The following is a 27,829-nucleotide window of genomic DNA, read 5'->3' on the forward strand; positions in this document are numbered from 1 at the left end:
AGTGTCTTGACGGACTCGTGGTGTCACGACTGTATAGGCCGGCGTTCCAAGTCTGGTTGCTCCGAAAGCGGCCGGTCGTCAAGACGGGCCAGCGCGGTCGCTAATGCCTGTGTGCTTTGAGACAGGGGTAAAAAACTGTTCAATCGTTTCGCCGCTGTTGCTGCCAGTGCTCCTCATTACGCTCGCATTCTGACAGGCCACATATCTGCCATGGTGTTGTTCTATGTATCGCAGTAGCAGGTTATGTCGGGTGCTCTGTCATGCCAACTGGGCGCTGCTGTGTATTCTTAGAACAATGACAGGATTTTGACCACATTCCTAAACCTCGCTATCGCATTCAATGTATTGGTTGCTGTGAGAGACTGCCAATTTATGACAATAATAATTGTAGTAAAAGCACTCATTTTTACTCGTTCTTACTTGGTCTCCCAGAAACACTCTCGCACGCTTTTCTGGAAGGTGTGTGTAGCGCTCTAGTGAATGTGGGAATTCATGCCAGATAATTTCCCTACTTACTTTCTGTGAGCGATGTCTTGGCTAAGACAATGGCAGCTCCAGCTAAGACGCAGCCATACATTGCTAATAGATTTTCCACTCCATTATCCAGGTGAACGCAGATCTTGTCTCCTGGAAGCACGCCATACTGCCGGAAACCCACGGCGTAGCGCTCCATGCCCGCCAGCATCTCAGCGCGCGTGAGGCTGACGACATCGTTAACCTGCAAGTATTCACAGAAATACTGAGGTGCTTCTACGAACGTTAGTGCAATCGTAACTCGGGAAAGTTCGGGTGTTCTTGGATTAATTTTAAAGCGAATAGCTTTCCTTAGCTCTTTTTCCCATTTGTGTGGCGGTCGTTAATTCTCGGGTTTTCGCCGCCGGTGGAAACTGAATATGCTCTCGCGCAAGCAATGCTACGCGTTACTCTAACCTTTAGGCGAACACTGCAAACCAGTATACTCCCTTAAGGTTGTTTTACTTGTCATAAATAAAACCCTTACTATTAAGAAAAAGGCATTTATACAAACGGAACCACTAATGCAGTGAGTGCTTTGAGTTGTCTTAACGCCGATGTTTCTAAAGGGTGCAAGGCCTGCCAATACACCCATTGCCAAAAATTCATCTATGCTCTCGCGCTATTCAATGCTGCACCTTGCTAGTCCAGAGATGATGATGATTATGTTTATTGGCATCCTCTTTGAAATGGGGCAACGACAAATAGTCACTCAACCTCCTTGATTTATTCATATTTGAGTACATCTACTGTCATCTAGCATAGTGCTTATCATTATTTTCTATTTAAATCCTTTATCACAATATTCTACCGTTATCTATACTTACAGCGACTCCGCATCTATCATTCACTTCTGTGCTTTTGTTGTACCAATAACCTCGACTGCTGACAACCTGACGTCGACTGCTGATCAGTTAATCACTCCATCTTTGTATCTCAAGGCTCCCGGAATGAGGACACTGCCTACGGGTTTCGCTGGATGAATATGTTGGCATTCCGTTGCGATTTGCTGAAGCGTTTCCTGACTTTTGTTGCAGCGCACACCTATTCTCGCGAGAGGAAACACCAAAGCAGTCAGATCCGATGAAATGACCGTTTACTTTCATGTCAGGAGACAGCAACCCCGAACGTCGTCTTCGTCTTCTGCCGCTGAAACAGCGTGCACTTATCCCCTGCCCACAAAAACATGGCATAGTCTTGTTGTCACTGCACAACAGTACAGTAACGAGCCAGAAAAGCTGCAGTGACGTTCTGAACCGCGGAATGACGGGGGTAAGAGCATGCAGGAGCACTACAGTGCTAGATGAACAATACAAAGAAAGAGACACCATAGATGCTGACTGTCAACATGAAGGGGATTGAGGGCAGCTACAAATATACATCCTTGTAGTCGCACCTAACTAGCACTATGTTCAATTTGTGACACAAGCATATGACATCCATCACAACCGCATGCCTAGAAACAGACAAGGGCAACACGCTCAATTACCTTTTAGACTATCTAAGAAGCACAATTTTTAGGCAACGAAATTGAAATCTGGCTTATACCCATGAATACCGCAGTACAGTTGTGCAACATGTTCCTCTTTAGGGGAAAAAGGGCTGCATACGTTTTCTTTGTGCACCAGGAAGAGTGGTATAGGTAATGGCTGTTTTCACATATATATTTTCAGTCATGTGTGTATGAGCGATCACCACTTTCCTCATCTGAGTGAGCACCTTTTTAGAAAGTTTGAAAGTTGATAGAACATGGTGCTCTTGGTTGTTGCAGTTTTCTTCCTAATTATCCATTCATTGCACTGTGCCCCCATGTCTTGCGCAACTAGCTGTTTGAAGGTCAGTATGCTATCAATGGGTCTAATGATCATCTCTAGTGCTAACTGCCTCATTTGTTTGTTGCAATACTTAAGAGTTACATTTTTTATATTGCGTCATTTGTTTGTTTTCACTGTACTTTAGTTTCACTGCATCTTGAATGCGTTGTAATAGTTTTTCTTTTGACTTGAAAGATTTGGTGGGCAGTTGCCGGCATTGATGTGATATTATGACTGCTTGCTGTATTTATCCCGATTGTTTCATTTCGCTGGGGCAGTAATGGTCATTAACAGCAGGTGCCATTTGTCCTTAAGTGCAATATTTTTGTTGCATAGTATTGTTCATAATGATCTATGGAATGCACTGCACACCCATGTTCTGGACAACTGTCTGTTTGAAGGAATGATCTGCGTATTCAGTGGGTGTAATGTGAACATCTCTACTACTGACTGTGTATTTAAGAGTTGGGTTTTGTATTGCGTGTCACTTGTTTGTTTTCACTATGCTTTACACACTACATCTTTAGTGTGTTGTGATAGTTTTTATTTTGCCGTGAGAGATGTAGGCAGTTGCCGGCACTAATGTGATAGTCCGAATGCTTGCTGTATTTATCACATGATTGTTTCATCTCGTCTGGACAGTAATGGCCGTTAGCAGCAGACGCCATTTGGCCTAAAGTGCAATATTTTTATGTTGCATAGCTTTGTTCATAATGATCCATTGAATGAACTTCACGCCCATGTTCTGGACAACTGCCCGTTTGAAGTAATGATTTGCATGATATTACGTGGGTCTAATTTGAACACATCTAGTACTGACTGTGTATTTACGCGTTAGATTTTATATTGTGTGTTAGTTGTTTGTTTTCACTGTACTTTAGCGGGATTGCACATCGAATGTGTTGTGATATATTTTATTTTGCTATGAGATCTAGTGGGCAGTTACCAGCTCCAGTCTGTGTATTAGTACGAATATTTATTATGCTTATCACAGCACTTTAAGGCCATAGTTTTGTCATGATTTACTCATGCCTGACTTTTTCATGAGAAACATGTCAGAACTAATAAACAATCACTCATGCTTGGGATCCTTGAAATCATCCTTGTATTCTTTCAATTGTCTTCGAATTTTTAGTTGAATGTGTTGCGCAAAGTGAGATCACTGCTCCGAATGAGCTATATTAAAAGTGATCATGAGAGTAATACGCTGTAGAATATACCTCCTCACAGGAGTAAAAGTACTCCCACATTTTACTCTGTCACGTCTCAAAACTAAGTAAAAATTTAGCCACAAAACACCGCAGAAAGTGGCTGGCGGATGTAAAAAAACTTCCACATCAGCTCCAAGAAACTCCAGAACAGGCTTGAAAAATTACTCTCGTAAGGAACCGAGAAAACTTAATGAGCGAGGTAAAAAACACTCCTAGATCAGCTCCAACAAACTACAGAATGGACTTTAAAATTATTCTCAGGTAGAGCTAAGAAACCTTGATAACGAGGTAAAAAAGTACCCCCACATCAGTTTCCAAAAAAAAAAACCCCGAGAATAGGCTTAAAACTAACTCCCAGGAATAGCCTAGAAAACTGGATAAATGACGTAAAAAAGTAATCCCACATCACCTCCAACAAACTCCAGAATCGGCTTGAAAAACTACTGTCGGGAAATGCTTAGAAAGGTAAATGAAAGAGGTAAAAAAATACTCTCACATCAGACGCAAGAAACTCGCGAATGGGCTTGAAAAATAACTCTCAGGAATAGCCGCAAGAACCTCGTGATCGAAGTAAAAATATAGTCCTACTATCGTCCCTAAAAACCTTCACACAGAATAAAAAATTACTCTCGTTTCTACATACAAAAACTCAGTCAGCATGGGAGTAAATTTTTACCTCGACTGGTACGTAGTAAAAAAAAACCCAGAAACGGGAATGCGATACGGGACGATCGCTTTACTCCCATTTCGCGTTATTTTTGTTTACAGAATAACACCTTTTTCGTGTCATTGGCGGCATTGCTCCGTTATTACACTGCAATCACTGCGTCTTCATGCCGTCTTGCTCAGGCACGACTTTGTGAAGCGAGTGTCATAGCAAAGTGGGCCGATACCGGAGGCAGTCTACGTCGCATATAGGCGAAGCAACTGAAGTCTAAGAATGACCACCATATATTTTAAATAAACACGACTTCATCACTACACTGTGTCGTCAGATCGCTTCAGTGATAATAGAATTACCCTTTACAGTCAACGTGAAATAGGTTCTGCTCGATATTGCTCATTTTTGTTTCCCCCACTGTTCCTCTATAGCAAATTCAGGTTGTGACTTCCCGAAGCTCCAGTGGCTTTTTCTAAGAAAAATACCGAGGCCAGTACAGTGTATCAATTGAGCAAATTTTATATGGGCAGATAGCATACATCGAGGGGGGTACAATATCTGCCGGGTGGCCCGCAGTCTAGAGAAGCTTCCGCGGACCGCGTCCGCAGATACATCATAGGAGGCATCCGCGCCCTTTCTACGGCTCGAAAGAACGAACCCATTGCTTGGTGGGAGGAACATTAGCAACGCAACAACTCAAAAAGGGATCTGCCAGCCTGCGACAGTTCCAGAATTTCTTCGGTTCTTCATTGCTGCTTTTTTGACAGCACTCTCTATACCTGGCGTCAGCCATAAGCTTCGACATTGGCCCGCTCTGTCTTTGCACCACTACTGCATCCTTTAGCGCAATGCTAAAAACAAGGCATATCCCGTTAGGCACGCACGTTCTTAACGGGATCGGTATAACGTCAGACGAAAAGTAAACAGACATTGGGCGCTGGCATCTGTTTATACTTGCTATCCGCTCTCTGTTCGATGTGCTGAAAAACCAGTGCTCTTTTTATGCCCTTCGTCTTTCTATCGTCGTGGCGCTGTTGCATTTTTTTTATCGTCGATCAGAACAATGTGCGGGAAACTTAGGCCCGTGTCCAGAAGGCGTCAATCACGGCGTAAGCCCATGTTTCTATTGTTGTATCCTCTGCTTGTTCTAACGCTGACCTATGCAGCCATGCATGTGCATCGCCCGGCCTCCAGTTTGCTGAACCGAATATGGATACTTTCGACGCAGCAAGAACGTTACAGTGTGACGGTGCTTATAAATAGGAAGGAACTATAAATAGGAAGATGGTTAAACAGCGAAGCTGAAATGCGCGGTCCCGATATTTAGCACTGGGTTAGTCCCGAGGGTTCATTAAAGTATTTCTCAATTCTGAGGTTACACACACGTTCGGATGCGACGGAGGGAACGATGTCACCGACGGTATGGCTGCAGTCCGCCGTAGTCACTTGCGTTCGATGTCTCGAGTTTTCAAGGCAGCATGATTAGCAGCATCGGCCCGCCCATTGCCGCTTGCGATTCTTCGAAATTAATTGCTTCAAAATTAAATCTGTCCGTTACGTAACACAATGAAATGGGAGGCCCCCGTAAACGCGGCCTCCCCATTACGACGACAGAAGAGAAGTGAAATTCTATGCTGGAATGATGAGCGGCAACGCACCCAGCTGTTGAAGAAGACGACGACGACGATGAACGCGGGAGCAGTGGCACGATCACGTGCCGACCACGAGCACGAGCACCACCCGAGGGGCACCAACGAGCCAGATGCGGAAGACGACGACGCTCGAGCCAATGCTGATGATGGCAGTTTTGTGTACACAGGCAATTTCGCCTAGTCATATACGATTTCGCCTAGACATATAAAGCTTCGCTCCAATAAGCAACGACACATCGTAAACTCACGCACGCTGCAGAGGCTTGGCTTGCTCCAATTGCGAGTTATTGTACCTTTCAACTTCTTTTATTTTCACCTGCTGAGAAGACTCTGTGCAGGCCGTCACTGCCAGGGTGGCGACAGCGAAGGTGTGGCGCTGCATGCTCCCAGCGCTCGATACAGGCGGCGGACGTGAGAAGACCCGTGCAACTTGGCAACAGCGCACCGGTTTGTTGTGTGTTCCACTTGACCCGCGATTCCATAAATATGTAGGGCACAGTTCGCCTCCCATCTACCCACTACATCAATATCACTGCCCATTCCATGCTGTTTTTCTTTATTTTACGGTAACCGCAGTCATTCAGAGGAGCAACACTCCAGATCTATATTTGACGATAATGTAGCAAGAAAATGCACCGCTTACCAGGGCAAGATTGTTGGGATTCGCAAGTAGCCTCTGTCTTGCGAGGGTGTAGAAAGAGCACACAGGAATTTCGATGCTTGGGTGGGGAGAGTAGATGATGTTATCTTCAATGCGAGCCTTCATCTTCCGAGTTACAAGCGATGAAATGACCCTGAACAACAACAAAAATAAAAGTGGCACCTTGTCACGACCTAGTTTTTCATCATCACTCAAGTTTAGTTTTTTATAAATTTGCTGTAGAAGCACATTTTATAATACCATTAGTGCAAATCATTCTGCAACGACTCTGCCACATTTGCTTCCTTAGCATTGCTTTAACATTTCTGATTTGTCACTAGCAACCTCCTGACAGATTTTATAAAGTTAGTTTGTCTTAATCTTTGTGTAAAGTGAACAGCCTCCTTCTTCTATTTGTCACCCTGTGGATATCTGTCATGTATTCAGCGCTTAACGATATGCCAATTGTCTTCCTTCTTAAGGCTCTCCCATGCCGCAAATTCTGGATTCAGCCTTCCATTGGAGACTCCGGTTTCGCTATAAGTCAATTCTCGCTGAACAGCTCCAATGGCACTAACTTTTATCACCATATACGTAAGGTTTTTTTTATATTACTAGGGAATGTTGTCACAGCTTCATAGTGAACCTACTTTTTATTGTGAAGGACTGTTTGCCTCATTTTAGCCCCTTCGCGGTATTCGTTAGGTAGGTAGATAGGCCAGTAAATTTTCGTTTTGCCTCGTTTAAAAAAGAAGAAAGAAAAAAATCAAGTTAATGCGTCGTGGATGGTGGATTCGAATCTCTGCCGCCAGCCCCAGCTAGCTGACGCTCTAACCTGAAGGCCATCATCGCATGCACAGTTCTCACTCCAAAGCCAGCGAGATCTTTTAAACATTTTCACGCGTGCGTTATTTGTTTTTCTTCCTCTGCACGAGTGCGCGCACACACACACACACACACACTGTAGATCATTACCCAAGAAGTGCGCGAGTACGTATTTGCCATATCGTTTTTAATTGCTTAGGTACAGAGTTGTATACTTCAAGCCTTGTTTCCAGAAATTTCACAACTTTTAAGAAATAATGTAAAAAAAGGTGCCACACTTAGTAAAAAAATTCGCTTACTGAAATCACTACATTTCAACTGTTTCTTTTAGGTTCCACAAAACCCATCAATTTTGGTGCAGTGGTTGCTCACAAGAAAGGATTGCCGATTTCCCATGTCTGAGCCCCGAGCTAAAGCTTCCCCTTCAGTTCGATTTAGACTAATATGTTTGTTGGTAGGATATTTTTGTAAAACAGCTTGCGAAGGATGAAGATCAAGGAAAGGCAGAAGGTATGGATGTAGCATAAGGAGGGCGGCTGGTCGGCTAAGAATCACTAAATGCTTACTTCCAGAGTTCTATACCGTATAGATTAAATTATTTATCAGATGCTACTGACGTGTAACCAGAAACTTTCAAAGCGCTACGCTACAAGGTTTCTTACAGTCGTCCTGTTCTTCTCCAATTATTCTTCATAGACGGCTGAAATATCGTCAAGATAAAACTTGACAATCTCAAAAACGCAAATCCTTTGTGCGACCTTACATCCAGCAAAACTTCCAGCGAAGCAGATTCTGTCGATCAGTTGCAGTAGGAAATTTATTTGCCTGTAATATTAACAAACACTTCAAAACTTTACGCGCATATGATTTTGCCATGTATGCACGCTTGAACCCCATTTCCTCCAAAATGAAAGCCAGTGTCACTTCTAGTTCTTCACAGACGCCTTAAAATATGAGTATAGCGCTTGAAGAATAATGTGCAGAAGACAAAGATAATGTTCAATGACCTGGTAAGGGAACAAGAGTTCAGGATCGCCAGTCAGCCAATAGTTTATCCAGGTCAATTACACACAGGGGACCTTGATCATAAAAAGGAAATTTGCAGAAGAATAAAATTGGGTTGGAGTCCATACGGCAGGCATTGCCGAATCCTGACTGGGAGCTTACCACTGTTGTTGAAAATAAAAGTGTGCAATCATTGCATTCTACCGTTGCTAATATGGGGCAGAAAATTGGAGGTTAACAAAGAAGCTCGAAAACAAGTTAAGGACCGCTGAAAGAGCGATGGAACTAAAAATGTTAGGCCTAACGTTAAGAGAAAGGAAAAGAGCCGTGTGGATCAGAGAGCAAACGGCGATAGCCAATATTCTAATAGACTTCAAGAGAAACAAAATGGAGGTGCGCAGGTCATGTACTGCTTAGGATGTATAATCGGTGGACCATTAGAGTTGCAGAATGGATACCAATAGAAGGGAAGCGCAGTAGGGGACGGCAGAAAACTAGGTGAGCTGCTGAAGTTAGGAAATTTGCCGGCGCAAGTTGGAATCAGCTAGCGCATGAGAGGGATAATTGGAGATCGCATATATATGTCCACTGCAGGACCTTCGTCCTGCAGTGGACATATATATAGGCTGATGATGATGACGATGATGATATCGCTTGCATAAAGCCGTAAATAACCGGCACTAATTAAACTTTGCACGCACATGTGACATAACGTGCGCCATTACTAAAACTATGAAATCGTTGTCTAGTTCAGCTGACCAAGGACAACTGGTATGCTTACTACGTGTTTCGTATTACGGATTAAAATAAGGGAAAAAAGCAGTATTCACTAATTATCTGAATAGCTCGTAATTAAGCGAAAGAATGCTGAGTTGATGCTGCGATGAAGGAACTGTTAATTTCTTTCGCTATGCTGGTGTTATAAGCATCCGCCAATTTTACCGCTATCAAATCATTGCGTGATTTAAACTTCAAGTTAAGCAATATTTAAAGTATGATTCAACAATAATAAGCAGTACACTCAGGAAGCCTAAGCAAATTGGACCAATCTAGCGAGTACAAAAATACTGCTACACCTGCCCTTTCATTGCTCTTTCAGACACCAGTCGCTATTATAACGTTGAACTGAAGATTTAGCAAGTGATCATGCAGCATGTCATTGAGAATTCGTGAAGAAAGTAAGAAATGGTGTCCGTCCTTAACCCGAACGCGTCCCCACCTCAAAAGGTGCTTGGGGCGCCACATGTGAAATGGCCGCCATAGGAGCGGCCCAAACATCACTTGTTTTTTTGTGCTCACGAGGGTTTCGACGGGAAGTTAGGGCGCAGGCTGCTTTCTCAAGCGTATCACCCCTGAGGAAGCCGAACGCGAGTTTGGGGTACGCTTGTGCCCATTTGAACCAGTGGGTGCCCGGCGGCGTTAGGAATCGAGCCCACAACCTCCCGCAGCCGAGGTGGACGCTCTACCACTGGGTATGGTAGGCTTTATATGCTTCCCGGGCTTCATCTTGTAAAATTTTACATTCAAGGGTTCAAGTAGTGCCTCCACGAAAATCACCTCTGGCTCATGAAAACGGGGCCGATTGGCAATAAAATGAAGTTGGCTGGCTAATAAACACTCTCTGGTGTCCTCTATAAACAGAGATTGACACAGTCTCCGCAAGGTTTGGACTCTTACCAGTGGAAATCTCGCCATCAACGAAGATACCGGCACTTCGGGAGCGCAAGACGCCCGAAGCGCTGGTACCTTCGTTGATGGCGAGATTTCCCCTGGTAACAGCGCAGTCCGTCTTTGGGATGTCAGTTTTATGGGCCCGCCGGAGACGGACCACACGCGTGACGGCATTGTGCATCGAAGGGCGTGCTTCGGTGGGGTGGCCTTTTGTGCATGGAGTATGTAACATTTTTTCAGATACAAGCGTGTCTTTACAAACTTTGTTCAATTTTATCGCACAATCTTGATGTTAACAATTGCATAGATAGATAAATAACTTTATTGAAGACCGAGGGAGGCGAGCCGGGTTTTACCCCGACCCCCCTGCGGGCCGCTCCCACGTTGGGACAGGCAGGGAGTAGCTGCCCGTGGCATCGTGGGCCCCTTGGATTGCCCGAAGCTGACGGTGACGATCCATGCTTTTGATGGCGGAATAAAGGCCTCTTGAGTTGATTTTTGCCTTGAGTTCCTTGGTTATGTGGGGGCAGTCCCACATCATGTGTTCAAATGTACGAACTTGGACAGTCCAAAGCAAAAACGGAACGCATCCAATGCTTGGAGAACAAGGGGACGCATCTTATAAAGGGCACCTCCAGAAAGGAGAACGCACCAAACATTAGCCGGACATACATGACGTATATCATTACCAGAGTGTCTCTTGTCATTCTTGAACGATTACTGCTAAGTTGTAATAATCGGTGTAAAGGATGTTGACAAATGCAGTAAGCCCTCAAAAGTAGTTTCGCCCCAGAAACGTAGAAGATCGCCATTTCGGGCCTTGCAGAATGCAAAACCAGCGGCGGGCTTTGTTAGTGGGTCAGGAGGCGCTCTTCGGCCGCAGTGAACTCGCGTCCCCAGCCCAGTACATCGTAAAATGGTGCAGGCGCAGTCTGAAGACACGTGGGAGGGGGTGGCGTTGCGAGCTGTTAGGCCCAGTAGCCCTAACGGAAGTGCGAACGGCTGCCCTCTCGCGTGCTGTTTAAGAGGAACCAGCTGCAAAACATCATTAGCGTGGCAATGGGCATGCCTCGGTTGCAAAGAAGCCATTTAAGAGCCGGAGGGTCGTGTAACCCGACGCGAGGGCTCTTGAGCAACGGGCTGCCACCAGAGGCGCAATGCTTATTTTAACAATTTAGATCTTTTTGTGATATGCATCTCGTTGATAAAAGTTTTATGCGTGAAAAGTGCATTCATTTTGCTTTCTGTCTATCTATTACATTAAATATTGAGTACAGTAGTTCTTTCAGAAAAAAAAAACATCTGCCGTAACATACAAAAAATACCTATTTTCTCCATGGCAGAGAAAGAGTTAACGTACACCTAAATCTGAGTACTCTGGTGTTTTCGCATTTTGCCCACATCAAAATTCCGCCGCACAGGCCGGTATTTGATCGCGCGACCACTAGCTTAGCAGCCCAACACCATAACCAGTATGCATCCACGGCGGGTATGAAGCAAAAGTAGACCGAGTCGAAATTTGCATATATTTCGAAACAAAGATGCCTGAATTGTCGACTAAAAAAGCGGCACTATTATAATGTAGCCAAATAAAGCAATAGAAATGACATACCGTATGAAAACATGATTGCACATATGCGTTAGGCTTGCGGATCACCAATTTCTGCTTAATGAAAAAAGCTTATAGTGGCCGTTCATGGTGGTATGCCTGAAAGGTACTCGACAGCGTATTTAAATTTACATTCGCGACATGTTCATCGGCTCCAGTTCCGTCACTGTACATACGAATGAATATACGAGATTCAAAAGCGTTATGATATAAATGGCTGGCGACGTGTACGCGAGTGTTCACCTATGCCTCCACTACAGTATACGGAATTATTATTATTATTATTATTATTATTATTATTATTATTATTATTATTATTATTATTATTATTATTATTATTCTGATCTCGTCGCTTGTCGTTCGTCTCCAACATTTCCAATGCCAACTGCTCGCCGAACTACTACACCCAATAACTTAATTTACATCACTATAACGGACCAGAGGATCCTAGATAACCTTATTAACAGTTTTAATTGGATGGCTATAACTGATTCTAATTCACCAGAGAAGGTGTATAGTATCTTCTGCGACCAAATAAAAAAGTTCCAAAATATTTCTAAACACGTCGTAATAAAGAAACGTAGAAAGGATTATAATTGGTTGACCGCAGACATAATGCGTGCCATTTCTTACAGAGACATGCTTTGGAAACGGTGTAAACATGCCTAAAAAATAAAAACCTACGTCTCGAGTACAAAGCCGCAAGAAATAGGGTAGTTGCTTTGATAAGATACACGAAGCGTCAGTACTTTTTCGAAAAATTTCACCAGTCGTCAAAGAATGCCAGAAAAACATGGTCACTGGTAAATTATCTTCGTGGCAAGAACGCCGCAAACATCAGCCCAATTTCTTTCTTTCCAGGCAAATCGGTCGAGGTCGCAGATAAATTCAACCATTTGTTCGCACTGGCTTCCGAGAACGCATCTTCAGGTCAGGCCATCCAATACACGCTTAAGGAATCTCTTTCAGCTTCCGCATTTCTACCTAGAATTTCAGAAAGTGAACTCCATGAAATAATTTTCAGCTTTAAGCGCAGTAAGCCTCCTGGTGTCGACGGTTTATCAGCGAATCTGCTACAAAGGAACTTTACAGCCTTATCCAACATTCTGCTCTTCATGTTAAACAATTTTCTTGACACCGCGCTTATCCCGCAAGAGCTTAAGACCGCAATTGTTAAACCGCTTTTTAAAGGAGGGCAAAGGGATGACATGAAAAACTATCGACCTATTTCTATACTACCCATACTTTCTCATATCATTGAAAAATTTCTCTTGAAATCCATGTCATCTTTTCTTGAAAAATTTTCCATTTTGTCGACTCGACAGTTTGGTTTTGTTACCGGTCGTGGTACGGTAGCCCTCTTAGAGGAATTTTCTGATGAACTGTATTCGGCTTTCGATCAAAATTTGTTTAGCGTTGCTTTATTTCTGGACATATCTAAAGCTTTCGATACAGTTCATCACGGGATTCTATTACAAAAGCTACATGCCAGCGGTTTTAGGGGTCCATTTTACGATGTCCTCAAAAACTATCTTGCAGAACGGTCGCAAGTAGTAGTCGTAGACGAAATGATAAATGCAAGTGGTAAGCTTCCACTTAAGGCCGGAGTTCCTCAAGGTTCTATCCTATCACCTTTACTTTTCAATATATTCATCAATGATTTATCTCAGGTTGTTTCAAAATGTTTGGTGTTTCAATACGCTGACGACACTACGTTCCTCTCAAAACATTTTTCATACGACATGGCTATCTCAAATCTTCAGAACAATGTGGTCAAGACAATGACTTGGTTCGCTGATAACTGTTTAAAGGTTAACGCCTCAAAAACCCAACTCGTTTGCTTCAGGTCCCCTTTAAAACTAACAGTAATAGACGCACCAATGTTCCTGCATAGTCACAACTGTCAACCCTGTCGATGCGTCCCAGTCACCTACGTGAACTCTGTATAATACCTCGGAGTATTCTTCGACAGTGACATGGCGTGGCATTGTCAACTATCACATATTTGCGATAAGCTTAGAAGCGCTGCGTGGTTATTTTTTCACATTAAATCTATCGTCCCGTTTCAAGTAAAAAAAACTATTGCGCATGCCTTGGTCTACAGCACTCTTCAATATGGGATTACCGTTTTTGCGTTTTGCCCCACCCGATGGCAAAATCGTGTTGATTCTTTGTTAAAAATATATACAAAAAAACATAGCCTACAACACTCCATCAATCGCAAATCCTAACACCTCAGCGCTTGGCCTGCCATGCTTCTGGACTCTGTGCAAACTGTGGTGCTACGGCATTTTTGGTTTAGTGATTTTAAAGTATGTTACACAGCCCCCCGAAGCCTTCGTAATAGTGTTCGCTTCGTAGTTCCTCGTTCCTCAACGAGATATGGTGAAGCTAGGCGTTGTGTTTACGTGCCGAAAATTCTGAACGATCTGCCGAATGAGGCTTTCTCCATAACATCAAAAAAGGCATGGAAAAACATGATTTGTTCACTGTAACACGGTCGCTGTATAGCATTTGTAATTTATACTGTTCATCACTTCAAAAACATGTACTTTTTGTCCTCTTGGTGTCGATTGTTGATTGTTGATTTGCTCCTTGTTCATGTTAAGCTTCTTATATTAGTCCTCCTGCATTATCTTGTTATATGTCGATGTTAAAGTGAATATTGCCCGCTCGTCTGCTGATGTTGCCGGGCCAAGTCCCTCAAGCCACTGGTGGCTTTGACAGGCCCGTTTCTTGTACTCTGTATTCCTTTGTGCAATAAAAATTATTATTATTATTATTATTATTATTATTATTATTATTATTATTATTATTATTATTTTCATCATAATTTTCATTGCTTCAACTTCTGTTTCACGTAGAATAACCAAGTGTTATCTTATTTTTTTCTGGTCATTTTTTTTCTTTGTCTTTCTGTCTCATCAACATCTTTTTATTTACCGTTTGTATTATGTTCATGGAACGGTCCTACAAGCCAATTGAGGCTTAGACCGGCCTGTTTGTGTTGCTCTGTGTTTTTGTTGGTGAATAAACATTATTATTATTATTATTATTATTATTATTATTATTATTATTATTATTATTATTATTATTATTATTATTATTATTCTGAACTCATTTGTTCAAAGCTGAGGTCAGTCGCTTGGCTGATGTTTAATATGAAAAGTATTGCGCCTCTCTCTGTAAAAAAATTGATTGTGCATGCATTGGGTTATAGTGTATTGAGATATGGTATTACAGTCTTCGGATTCTGTTCGGATCGTTGGAGATGCAGGGTAGACAGGATTATAAAAAATATTCTTATAAATGTTGCCTACAATTGCCAAACAGTAACAGCTGCAAACATCTTCCGTGAACTTGGTCTGCCTAATTTTCATTCTTTGCTCGTTGAAACAGTTGTCATAAAACACTTTTGGACTTCCGCTTTCAAACAAAAAAATACCTCCACAAGGGAACTTCGTAAACACGTCCGCTATATGGTTCCTCGTTCATCCACAAAGTATGGTGCGGCCAGACGCTGTGCATATGTGCCGGATATTTTTAACAAGTTACCGAATGAAATTTTTAACGCTACTTCAAAAAGCATGCTGAAAGAACTATTGAAGGAGTCATGGTGAAACTAACTTCCACAGCGCTTTGTCATCATAATTTTCACTGCTTCAACTTCTGTTTCACGTAGAATAACCAAATGTTATCTTATTTTTTTCTGGTCATTTTTTTTCTTTGTCTTTCTGTCTCATCAACATCTTTTTATTTACCGTTTGTATTATGTTCATGGAACGGTCCTACAAGCCAATTGAGGCTTAGACCGGCCTGTTGGTGTTGCTCTGTATTTTTTGGCGAATAAACATTATTATTATTATTATTATTATTATTATTATTATTATTATTATTATTATTATTATTATTATTATTATTATTATTATTATTATTATTGTGATTACCACATATTTATTTTTTTGTTCCTTGGCCACTTGAGAAATACTTGTATCTTATGTTATATTTTTTCTCGTAGAACTAACGTGTACACATCATTTATGTTCAGGGACATGCCATTAGTGACAAGCCATTTCTCTACGCGTTTCAAGTCGGCCGCCATTTGAAAACAATTTCTTATTATATGCCCTTGCATACCGTACGCAATCATCGACAGCAACTGTATCTCGGTTTCGATAAAATCATAAATAATACTAATAAAATCGAGAGAGAGAATAGGCTCCCACACACACCCTTGCGGCACACCAGATGTAACAGCAACATCGTCTGAGTGATTGCGATTCAAAACAGCTGTTCCACGTACTTAACACTGCGTTAGAGCCTGTATAATAATAAAACTATTTACGGGTTCTCATTACCACTAATTTCACTTGGTCAACCTACACCGACACCAGTAACTATGCGAATAGAACTTTGGCCTATTTGCCCCACGACATTTATAAATGCCACCATCCTCTCTCTAGTTACTGCTGTAGAAAATGCTAATGCCAACAAAAATTAGTGTGTGCCTCCACCGTGTGAAATTCTATTAAATTTATTACCTCATTGAAACTTCTCAACATAACTCCACTCGTTTTATATCCTCAGCGTATGATCGACCACAACCGCAGATATAACTAACCTTCAATTTCCAATTCTTAAACTGATATCTCCATCGCAACATATTCAGCTGTATAAAGCAGGTATGAAATCTAGTCACATTAGCTACCTTCAACTTTTTTTGGCCTCGCACATCCTTTGAAAAGACTCGCCTCCCCAAAGAAATGCTAAACAGTACTAATAAACGCATGTTTCATGCAACATTAGCTAGCGTACTTTGTGTAATGTGAAGGTGTTAATTAGTGACTACGTTCCTTATTAAATGTTTACAATATCAGGTAATATTGTATAACTGTAAAGCTGCCTGTAAAATTGTATGATTATAAAGTTAATTTGTAATCAATAAATTATATGTTGATCCTGCTCAACCCACTCCCTTCTGCAATGTGTCTGAGCGCTGAAGGCCTATATAAAGAAATTAATAAACTTTAAAATGTGTGTTTTTTTGATAAGGGGCGGTCACCTCCTGTGGCGTATCATCATCACAATCCTGATCATCATCACCAGCCAATGAGTATGTCCACTGCAGGACGAAGGCCTCTCCCAGAGAGCGATTACCCCTGTTCGACGATGTAAACAATATGTGGATTCTTTAAGGCTACATTGTTAAACACTACATCGCTAAACTCAGTTATTCCTTCCAAAATTACTAAACAGTAGTCACTCTTAGCTGCTCATATTTTCTGTGCATAAAAGTCTCTCGTCTTCATTACTGAAATGACAACCTAGTCAACGAGCTCTTGATACTTGTATCGCAATTGCTGATTTTCTCTGAAAATAGACTGCTTTTGTATTTCTGTACTCATGCGTTCAAACTAGCCAAAATTGTCCATGGTTTTATAAATGGAGTGGATGAAATGCACTGCGAAAAGAAAACGCCGTGCAATATATTTGAAATTTTCATTTCATGCCTATATCCAGCAAGTTTATTAAAAGAAACGATCGTGTATTATTATATTTTCAAGTAACTACGGCATTTCCTTTACGTGTGGAAAAGCCAGTTTAACATCGAAATGATTCACCGTTGGACTTTGTTATGTTTCGACCATATATATGATGGAGAAAAATGTGCATGACCAATAGGAACACATATTGGAGGAAAGTGCTTGAACTTCTGCAAAATTAAACGAGAAGAAAAGGAACCGAGGGGCCCGATTTTTATTAATTTATTATTGACATTACTTAATAAATATTATATATATATACATAATTTATTTATTTTTTATGTTACAGTAAAATTAAACTGTGGTTAACATCTGAACGGCATATTTGTACCCTCGAACAGATAATAAATTCAAATTATTCGTATGTATCGAGGCTTGGCTTGCGAGTATTACAGCGAAGCTGTATACCTCAGGTTGGTTGGAACATTTTGTGGCGTAAACACAAAACACCATACCGCATACCAGCTGTGCTATAGCGTCGCCGAGCTGGGGGACAGAGCTGAGATAGACTGAAAGCAGAATATAAAAATTTGGGGCGACCTCCACCACTGGAGAAGCTGGCGCTACCGTCGGCGTGACGTGAAATGATGGATCATGTGGACACAGCGGCCCCGTCATCTGCTTCGGAAGTTCCGAAGCGAGCTGAAAACGAAAGTTTAGGCCCATCGGCGCTGCGGTTCTGATTAAGTAGGGATGTCTTCCCGCTTCGGGTGTCTTCTTGACAACACTTGAAGGCACCATTAGGTAGTGGATGCCTCTGAATGCGTCCGACATGGTATACGATATTGCTCGGTACCGCAGTGCCAGACGCGTACGCAACACAGCCGGGTTTTAGCCTTCACAAGTACCCGCAGGCCAAGAAGCTGCGCTACGCTCGCGTGCTTTTAGCACGCGAGCGTAGGTAGCTCCTTCGCTCTGCTGTAGGTGATCCCCTCAGTCCACGAGTCCAGCGGCATTAGCTGCCCTTCTGGCTCGGTTGACCAGGTTGAGCTGGTGCGTCGAGTCGGAGCTGGAGAGCGCTGCCTCCCATTGCTGTGGTGTGTTTGCGCAAGCTAAGTAAGGCGAAGCGGACCAATCGGAGAAGCCAACACCACCCTCTTCATGCGGTTATCTATTTTCACTGTGCTGGCTCGGCCCCATCGAAACCCTCTCCACTAGAGCGTGCTCCTCGCCTCTTGTCAGCCTATTAGATAAGAAAAACCGCTTAGGGTAGACAATGTTTTTGGTTTTGAAAGCGAACAAAGGTGACCTCCTATAAATGAGGAGTGCGTTTGATTGGGTTGTTCAGACGCTTGCGTCAGTGGTTACGTAAATTTGACGTCATGAGTTCGGAATCAAAACAGTTTGGAATCATTTTACGTTAAAGCGCCCTCGGTTATTGAACTTGTTGATGCTAGATATTGGCAAGTTCACCATATTGTAAAGGGAACGGTAAGAAGCACATTAAAAAAAGGCATGGCATATGCTCATGTTTGTGTTGGCACCAAACAATGACTGCGTGTACTGGCTTAACAAAAAAAAAAAGCAGTGGGAAATTCCTCGCTGAGAAGACCGATAACCATACAGTGCGACGCAACTCAAGAAATAGCGTTATCGAAACGTCCAAGAACTTAGAAGAAACGAAAAAAACAATGATTGAATCATCGCGATGGCAGATCACGAGTCAGCTTCGAAGTCCCTAGTTATAACGAAATTATTTTCGAACAGCTCTTATATCGTCCACGCAACAATGGTTGCTTGTGTACTGTAAAATGTTCATATATGCTGCGGCCTAAAGCTCACGGCACTGTGGGAAAACGCGCTCGCAGCGAAAGCGAAACATTGTGCACGGACATGCATGCAGACATGCAGTCGGTCGCTGCGAATCCGTGCGATCGCTGCATTGAGGCTTCATTATGTTATGCTCCATTTGGTTATACGGACAGCCCACTATAAGAACACATTTCACATAGTCAGCTCTCAGCGATTGCCTACCTTTCCCTCAAGAAGCTGGTTCGGGGGTCTCCATCGCGTACACCGCGCGCAATAGGCGTTCAAGTATTCGGTAGCGAGACAGCGATTGTAAAGTATTCTGCGCTTTCTGTTTGCGCAAAATTATTATTTTGAAGTAAGGAAGTTCCCTCGTTTGGAGAGCATATATACTAACAGAAATGGCCAGGAGGGCTCCCTCGTGGTGTCTTTATTGAGCGCTGACAGCCAAACCTATGAGGAGCGCGCTGCGCTATCCCTCATACTGATGATGATATGATAAGTGGTTCTTGAGGGAAAGGGAAAGGTTGGCGCTATCTCTTTCCCTCAAGAACCACTTATCCTATCATCATCAGTATGAGGGATAGCGCAGCGCACTCCTCATAGGTTTGGCTGTCAGCGCCTCATACTATACGCAAGCGAGGCGCTTCCGACATATGGCGACGCCGTAAGTCCTCGCCCCCAATAGTAGTAGAAGTAGTAGTATAGGTTGGGGAAAAGAGAAATCATGCATGTTTCTGCTGCCCTTATAGGGAGCACGGCTCAGCATCTTAGGGGCAGGGAAAGGGGGATAGACGGTAGGAAAAGTGGAAGAAGGGGACTGAAAATCGCGAGGCATAGCGGATCCTACGTGGAGAGGAGGAGTGAGGCTTGTGGTATTGGGACGCGTAGAGCTGCTGCCGACGCCGATCACGTTTTCCCGGCGTTCGCGCCGAACGCGCCTGGTGTCCGTAACTGCAGCCGATGCCTCTGGCGGTGCCTCGGCAGGTTTCGACCAGAGAACTGGACACTAGTTCCCTGCGAAAGACTGAAGCGAGAGATAGGGAAGCTGAAACCAAGCGTCGCAGACGAGAACGTTCCGAGTTTCGATTGAGGGAAACCGAGAGTTCGCGTAGGCGAAGAAATGAAGATCCGGAGGCTTGTGAACCTGGCCGGTTGAATTCATCGCGATAGTACGCAGAACACCGCGAAGCAATCCTGAGCGCCAGGAAACTAAGTGTGTGGTTTGCCACTACGTTACTAGGCTTTCCCCAGCTCCGCTGGTATCTGGTGTTTGTGGTAGCAGAGCCACGCATACGTTTTACAGCGAAGCTATATACCTCTCGTTGGCCGGACAATTTCGTCGCGTAAACACAAAACGCCATGTTAACAATTGAAGGCAAACGGCATATATTTCTTGCAATGAGGCATATACTCGTATACATACATATATATATATATATATATATACTTACCGACGTCACCATGCTTTCATAAATAAAAGGGAGACCCGTCTAGAGCAACTCACTCAATTCATGCTAAGACTGCCATGGGTAGACCACGGAAGTAAAGACACCAGAAGAACAGCGTGAATACAATGCTCGACCATGTGTGGTGTTTGATACAGCTTCGCTGGACATTCGCAGGGTGGGATGGCGTCCAAATTTTTTTATGAAGTACAGTTTCAGTTTTCTTTTTTGCAATTCATGATATATGACAGTTGATGTCACTCTGACTTCAATTTCCGGTTTTACGTATAAGCTACTGACACAGCACAGATTACATTTTGCAGCAGAGTGCTGCTCACCAACGCATCGGGATAATGAGGTGCAATTTGTGGATAAGTTTCTCGCTATGGGTAATATAGGAGCCCCTTTCTCGTAAACATGCGTCTTTGTTCAGAGCGTGTGCGCTGAAAGTGGACATTGTCCGTGCTTTCTGTACAGCCACCGAAGTGACTGAAAAATCTTCGCTGTTTAAGGGTTTAAGCCTTTCGATGCCCGGCGCCAGAAATATACAAAAAAACGCGCTAGCTTGGAACCTGAAAGGTCGCAAACATCATGTCAAGGTCGTGATTACCTTTCTATGGCTTAGTCAAGTCCTTGAGGGACAAAAAGAAACGGGGAGTGACAAGTCATCTGAAACGACGGGCTGCAGCTCTTATATCATTATTAGAGATGACGACTCGCGCCAACGTACCGCGCTTTGTCGTGAAGCGGTGACCGTTCATTCATTAGAAACGGTATTTATTTTTGTTCCGACACATCGCAGACGTCATTGGGGCAGATTAAAAGAAAGAAATCTAAAAAAAGAGAAAGATGGACTTTTACACTTTCTTTTCGAAGCGATGATAAGATAATTTAACACACAACAGAACTTTATAAACATTGTTTTTCCCACTAGCTTAAGAGAAGGCTAATAAGTCCTATAATATTATTAAACTTATAACGTTTTATCGAAGGCACTTTCAGATCACTTTCATATATACAATGAGATACTTTATAATTTCCACCGTTACCTACCGTACCTTGGCGCACATATGTAATAATCTCAGTCAGCCTACTCGCATACACAGCATTACAAATCACACCTACTATGGCCTCGGCTACATCCGAAGAAGTAATTGCCTGCCTTTTCTCAATGCTAAAGACTAGGTAGGCGTAAGGCAGGCCACAATTCGAATATGAATACGCAGTATAAAATTAGTATGGAATCTTCTGCAATATCGAATCTGTGCAGTACACTCTAGTCTGTCCAGAATTGGACGGTAAGATTCATTTACTATAAGTATTCATTCACAATCAGTGTAAATAAACAAGCATTGTGCTCCAATCCAGGCTCTGAACGTGGTTTGCCAGCGAAGCTGTGGTATCACCTGATCCGATACACCAATGTGACGTAGCGTGAACGAGTCAGCAATGCATTACATGAAATGACTGACAGCAAGACAAATAAATGCACTGTACCAAAATTTTATTTCTTTGAAACGATACTGATAACTGCTTTGCGATCGCTGTGGTAAACACGCCGCTCATCTTGTTCACGCGGCTTATCGGGAGTCCTGACTATGTGGAGCATTCCCATAGCGCTATCACAAAACAAATGAAATCATTTGCTAGGTGGCTTCTTTTTTACATAAAAGTATAGCGACGTCACTCCCTGCTTCCTATGGTACAGCTGCCGCTTCCCGGCAACGGCAGCCTATGCAACCGTAATCTTTAGCGGGAAACGCATGCGGTATCGCATTGTTCGAAGGCGCCTTATCATCTAAATTGTGGTTTTGACACTTGCTTTGTGCTTTTCTTTATAGAAACGAATACTCGGGTGTGTCTTGCATGCGTAATTCCCATGAGATACGCACTTTTCGCTTCAATTCTTGAACGGCTGTCGCCTGACCTTGCACACGTTCTGCCATCTTACGCTCTAATATTCCATCACCAAGAGCTCGGTGCTTGTCATCACGTATCAGCCAAAGAGCCTCGCCTTCAGAATGTATAGTCAGCGTTAAAAGCTTACGGAGCAAAGAATCTGAAAAAAAGTATATATTTCTACATCCTAGGCACGCTGAGTGCTATTAGGATTTACAGCGTGTAGTGGTCTAGAGTAAACAACAGTTTTGCATAGGTGTACAAGGTGTGGGCCTTGTTGCGTTGAAAATGAACTTATTCGCAGAGCCTCGGCTACGCAAACTTTTAACGGCGACTGTGGCATTGAGCAGCTGTATTTTCTTTATTCTGCACGCAATTTTTAAATCAATGGCCTTGCAATCAACGTCATACAGAGCTTACACCTGGATAATATTCAAGACAGGCATCGCAAACATGACGTACCCAGCATTCCAACACGACTCTCCGGTATTACATCAGTATTAGCTGAAATTAGGTGCAGTAAATATTTAAACAAGCAAATGATAATAAAATTGCCTATGAAATTTTACTAAAATGTGACGTATGCTTCAAAACTTGGCGTGCTCGTCCCGTGTACCTCCCTAAGCTTTCTGGGCAACCGGAAAAGTGAAAGTTAAGGGGGAAATTGACATTTCCTGCGGCAACGTGGCAGAAAAGCCAATGTGTGCCTTAGTGGGACCATATGAAAGACTCCACCAGGAGCAAGACACTGCAAGACAAAAGAATGCCTCGCAGTGCCATGAGCCGTCCTAAAATTTTGCCCATATTTGTATTGTATGGTCGCTGTTTCACCGTGATCTGTGGTCACCACGCACTTTGCTGGGTGACTAATTTAAAAGATGCAGCTGCTCGGGTTCAGCGCTGGAGTTTTCGGCTCCAGGAGTTCGACTTCACCGTTTTGTACACATCGCGGAAGTGGTCTCCTGTTAAGGGTGCAGTGCACGACAATGATGACGTGGCTTTTCTGGGCATAGTAGATACTATCGCCGTCTCACGCCAGCAACGTGAGGACGCAGAACTGGATCTTCTTATCGATTACCTAGAGGGAAGAACAAGCAGCGTTCTGAGGTTATTCTCCAGAGGGCTGCCTTTAAACTTTTTACCTAGTGGCAGCAGCTACCTACTCGTCATTCCAGCATCTCTTCGGGACGAAGTCCTACATGGCTCTCACAACGAGCTGACCGCGAGTCTCTTCGGTTATACCCGAATATTGTCAAGAATTAGGCTAAAGTACTACAGGCCGACAGTTGCGCCATAGGCTTGAACCTGTTTGGCATACCGGGTACATGCCGTGGGTACAATGAACGAGTCATTTTACCACTTAGCGAGTTATGTATGCCTGGTCGTAAATTGCTTCCGAGGGCATGTCTCGGAAGCAGTTTACGACTAGGCTTACATGAATCTATAAATTATAGCATACAATTAAATTTATTAATAAATACAGACAATTAAATCAGGTAAAATTTAAAAACGAGCTCATCGTTCCCGTCCATCGCATGTCACGCAACACCCATCCAAACGCCGTCATCCCTTTACGTGCGCACACCACATTTCACCAATCATTCTTTATTCGTACTGCGCGTAACTGGAATCGCCTCCCGGTCATGTCGTTACGATCACCGACCCTGCAGAATTTAAATCCACCGTCGAAGAAATCACAAGCATTGACGCTAACCCATAGGATTATCGTGTATACCACCCACCATGGTTGCTCACTGGCTATGGCGCTGGGCTGCTGAGCACGAGGTCGCGGGATCGAATCCCGGCCACGGCGGCCGCATTTCGGTGGGGGCGAAATTCGAAAACACCCGTGTACTTAGATTTAGGTGCACGTTAAAGTACCCCAGGCGGTCTAAATTTCCGGAGTCCCCCACTACGGCGTGCCTCATAATCAGAACTGGTTTTGGCACGTAAAACCCCGTAATTTAATTTTATTTTTTTATCGTGCATACTGCAGCGCATCGTTATTATTTTATTTATTCCTGCCTTGTATTCGCTGACTTGTATTCATCAATTTTTACTGTAATTATGTTGTATTCCCTGCACCCACCCCTAATGTAATGTCCCTCACGGGCCCATGATCTATAATAGATGAATAAATACAATTAAATAATATGGTTACAACAGCATATATTTTAATATTACAGCAAACAGGTGGTGTGATCCACTTTACAAAGCACACACACACAAATATTCAAGCAAACTGCACTCGACTTGACATATGGGTAATTACGAAGCCTTAAATAGATGTCACTACCGGGGTGTTTGTTTAGATGCCCACTGCATAAATTGGAGGCAAGCGCGTGTCGTCACGTGCACGTGTAAACACTAGGCTGGCCTTGACGACGCACATGTGCAGCCACTTTATTATGGGGCGACCTGGGCTTGCGCCGGAAAAAAGCGACAGCCTGGAAGACGACGCCCTTTTCTGCGCGCGGTTTGGGAGCATGCACTTAACGTCGTCTGCCTCGGAAATGAATGAAATGAAATTCTTGTGTTTTACCGGCCACGATCTGATTATAAGGCCTGCCGTAGTGGACTGGAATGACTGTGGAATAATTCTGACTGCTTAGGCTTCTTTAACGCCCACCCAATGCACGGTACACGGGCGTTTTTTAATGTACCCCCCCCCCCCCCTCCCCGCCTACGTCGAAATGTGGCCGCCGAAGCATCGATTTCTTTTGGCGACTTCGAGCTTAGCAGCGTAACATCAAAGCCACTGAGCAATCACAGTGGGGTCTCAGCAATCTCGCTGGGAGGCGCTCGAGTGCAGAGATACCTGCGCTCGCGTGAGGGAGCTAATGATCTGGCAGACTATATATATATATATATATATATATATATATATATATATATATAGTAGAAAAGTTGAGGACTGGAAGCAGCGTTCTGTTGTTGGCAACAGCCACTATGGTATGAGGAAGCGCGATCTTGCGCGAGAGGATCAGGTCTGTGAGGGGAGCGACCACATATTCACCATCAGGGACTGGGGAAATGGTGAGATAAGGACGTAGGTAGCAGCCTGCGCAGGTAGTCGTAGAAGCTCCATGGAACGTAGGCGAGTGTTACTTGATGCGGCGTAATCAGGACACAATGGCAGTTCGAGCCGCACAATGCCAGTAGAACAATCGATGAGGGCAGAGTGGGCGCTAAAAAAGTCAATACCAAGAATGACATCATGAGGGCAAGCGTCTAGAACAGCGAAAAGAACTGAAGTGTGGTGACCGGCAACAGTAACGCGGGCAGTGCACATACCAAGAACCGGTGTTCGGGTGCCGTCAGCTACTCGCACAGTAGGAGAGACGGCAGGTGTCAGCACTTTGCGTAGGCGGCGTCGGAGCGTAGAACTCAGAACAGATGTGTGGGCGCCAGTATCAATGAGAGCAGTAACGGGCACACCATCGACGAGAACACCGAGCAAATTGCGTCTGGAAGTAGGGTTCAATAGGGGTATTGGGGTCCTTGTCGTCAATGCAGCCTCACCTCCCCGAGCTGCACTGGCTAGTTTCCATGGTGGTGGCCAGAGGAAGCCGGAGAAGGAGAGTGACGGCGTTGAGGGGAGCACGACTGGCGAATTTGAGGGGACGGCGATCGGCTGGACCAGTGTCCTTGTGCGGCAACATCGGCGTAGGTCGATTAAGAGCACGAAGACAGACGGTGATGATCACGGGCCGGAAATTGTTCGTCGAGAAGAGATGTGCTATAGTACTGGCCACGATCTTGGCGGCGGTCACCAGGGAAGCCTGGTCGGTAATTCCGACGATTGCGGCAGTGGCGTGAAATGTGGCCGACGCGAGAGCAAGAAAAACAGATTGGGCGGTCGTCAGGCGTCCTCCACTCAGATGGGTTTCGGTAGCGGGGTGTGAACCGGGGAGCAGAAGCGGCAGCAGCAACAATTGGGGCGGCGGGGTGTTCAGTGTGAGGACCGGAAGGGCACATGGGCGGAGGAGCATAACTGGTGGCTTGTGGAACTAGGACGCCCATATTTGCAACCTCTTGACGGACGACGGCCTGAATGAGGGATATTGTCGCCAAATAGTCGTGACCAGGTGCCTGATAAGCGGCTGGAGCCATGGCTTCGAGCTCCTGGCGAACAATCCTGGCCAAGTGGTTAGGCGTCGAGAACGGAGGGGGCGTCATGGGATCGTCGCACGAGGAGGTCGCAGCTGTGTTCGGGAGTCTGTTAAAGCGCTGAGTAATCCGTCTGCTTTTTTCTTGTTCAAACCGCCTGCATTCTGTGATGATGGAGTCAACCGTGGTGCAGTGCTTACACAGAAGTATGTTGAAGGCATCGTCAGCTATGCCTTTCGTCTTTGTCTTTGCCATGGCTCGTGACAATATATCTATATATACATTTGGTTAAAATAGTCACTGAGCGTACTACTGCATATTTGCAAAGGAAGTCAAAATGATGCTTACTTTATAACCAATCATTGTCTTGGCGATGCTAAGGTAATCTTTCTGAGAATTTACGAAGAATTTTGCTCGTAAGTGTTCCTTCCTATCAGCAGGCTGTCTTCACTATACGTGCGATGTCACTTTTAGCGCTATGTGCGCTTATGGGCCGTTCTAGCATAAGAATATTTTTGTAAATGCTGACCCTTATTTTTAGCGCCTGACCTCATTTCTGGCCCACTACAATTGGCAAGCAATGAAAAGCCTACCTGCGTGGTACAACTTGTCAGTGCGTCGTTGCACAATATGTGGCACGCCGCTTGCAGGTCGCCGGCGTACAGCCTGCGCGTTTGTTAGGAGACAAACGAGAAGGCTGTGTCGTTTGCTCGAGTCGCGCCTGATACAGCCCAGCAGAATGGAGTTTGCTCTTGTTTAAGTGCTAGAGTTGCACATGTTATAGTGTTATGAGCCCACCCGGCATGCCACTCTGAAAGCGATAAGGTGCGCTTTCGGAATCGGTTGATGATTACACCGGATAGTGAGATACGGCGCAGACTCTGCTCCTACCTTGCTTTGCAGCTTTACTACACGTGAAAGCGGCTGTTGAGAGATACGAAGTGCAATTTCCTCCGAGGTATATATATATATATATATATATATATATATATATATATATATACAGCCGCCTAATCTTTGTGGTCACACAGCCAGCTACGCGTTCGGAGTCATGAATAACTTACACAAAAGCACAATTTTGCAAGGACGCTGTTCTATAACTAGACCGTTTTCAAAATGTACTCTTTTTGCATGGTCCAAAAATTTATTAGCAGTTGGCCTGTAAAGTTGCTTCACTGAGATTTAGCGTACTTCGTCGCAGGTGTCAACATAATGTCTCGGTGACGAAATATGCTTTTTATGTTCAACTGTAGGCACAAAATACTCGTCATAGCAGCCGGAGATGCAGGCCGCCGTCTTCTGCGTTTTTTCGTATTCGTCGTGAATCTTGTCATTCGGGCTATGCAATGTTCCCGCTACATTCAAACGAATGATGGACGCCCTCCTTCATGGCTTGAATTGGTCAATCTGCTTGTGCTACCTCAATGATGTCGTTGTCGTTTCGCCGACTTTTGACACACATCTCACGCGTTTCTCGAC

General features: G+C 43.9%; 1 protein-coding gene across 1 annotated transcript in view; it reads right to left on the minus strand.

Moving 5' to 3' along the window:
• The window catches only part of LOC119450778 (uncharacterized), a 164,832-nt gene extending 137,758 nt beyond the window's left edge, over positions 1 to 27,074 (minus strand). The window contains exons 1-3 of the mRNA XM_037714279.2: positions 26,944 to 27,074; positions 6,495 to 6,645; positions 517 to 718 (exon numbers count right to left, since the gene is read on the minus strand). Of these exons, the coding sequence (XP_037570207.1) occupies positions 517 to 718; positions 6,495 to 6,617 (325 nt within the window). The 5' untranslated portion in view covers positions 6,618 to 6,645; positions 26,944 to 27,074. The remainder of the gene's footprint in view (positions 1 to 516; positions 719 to 6,494; positions 6,646 to 26,943) is intronic.
• Positions 27,075 to 27,829: the final 755 nt, after the last annotated feature.

This window comes from Dermacentor silvarum, chromosome 4 (assembly GCF_013339745.2).
Source record: "Dermacentor silvarum isolate Dsil-2018 chromosome 4, BIME_Dsil_1.4, whole genome shotgun sequence".
NCBI classification, from domain to species: Eukaryota; Metazoa; Arthropoda; class Arachnida; order Ixodida; family Ixodidae; genus Dermacentor; species Dermacentor silvarum.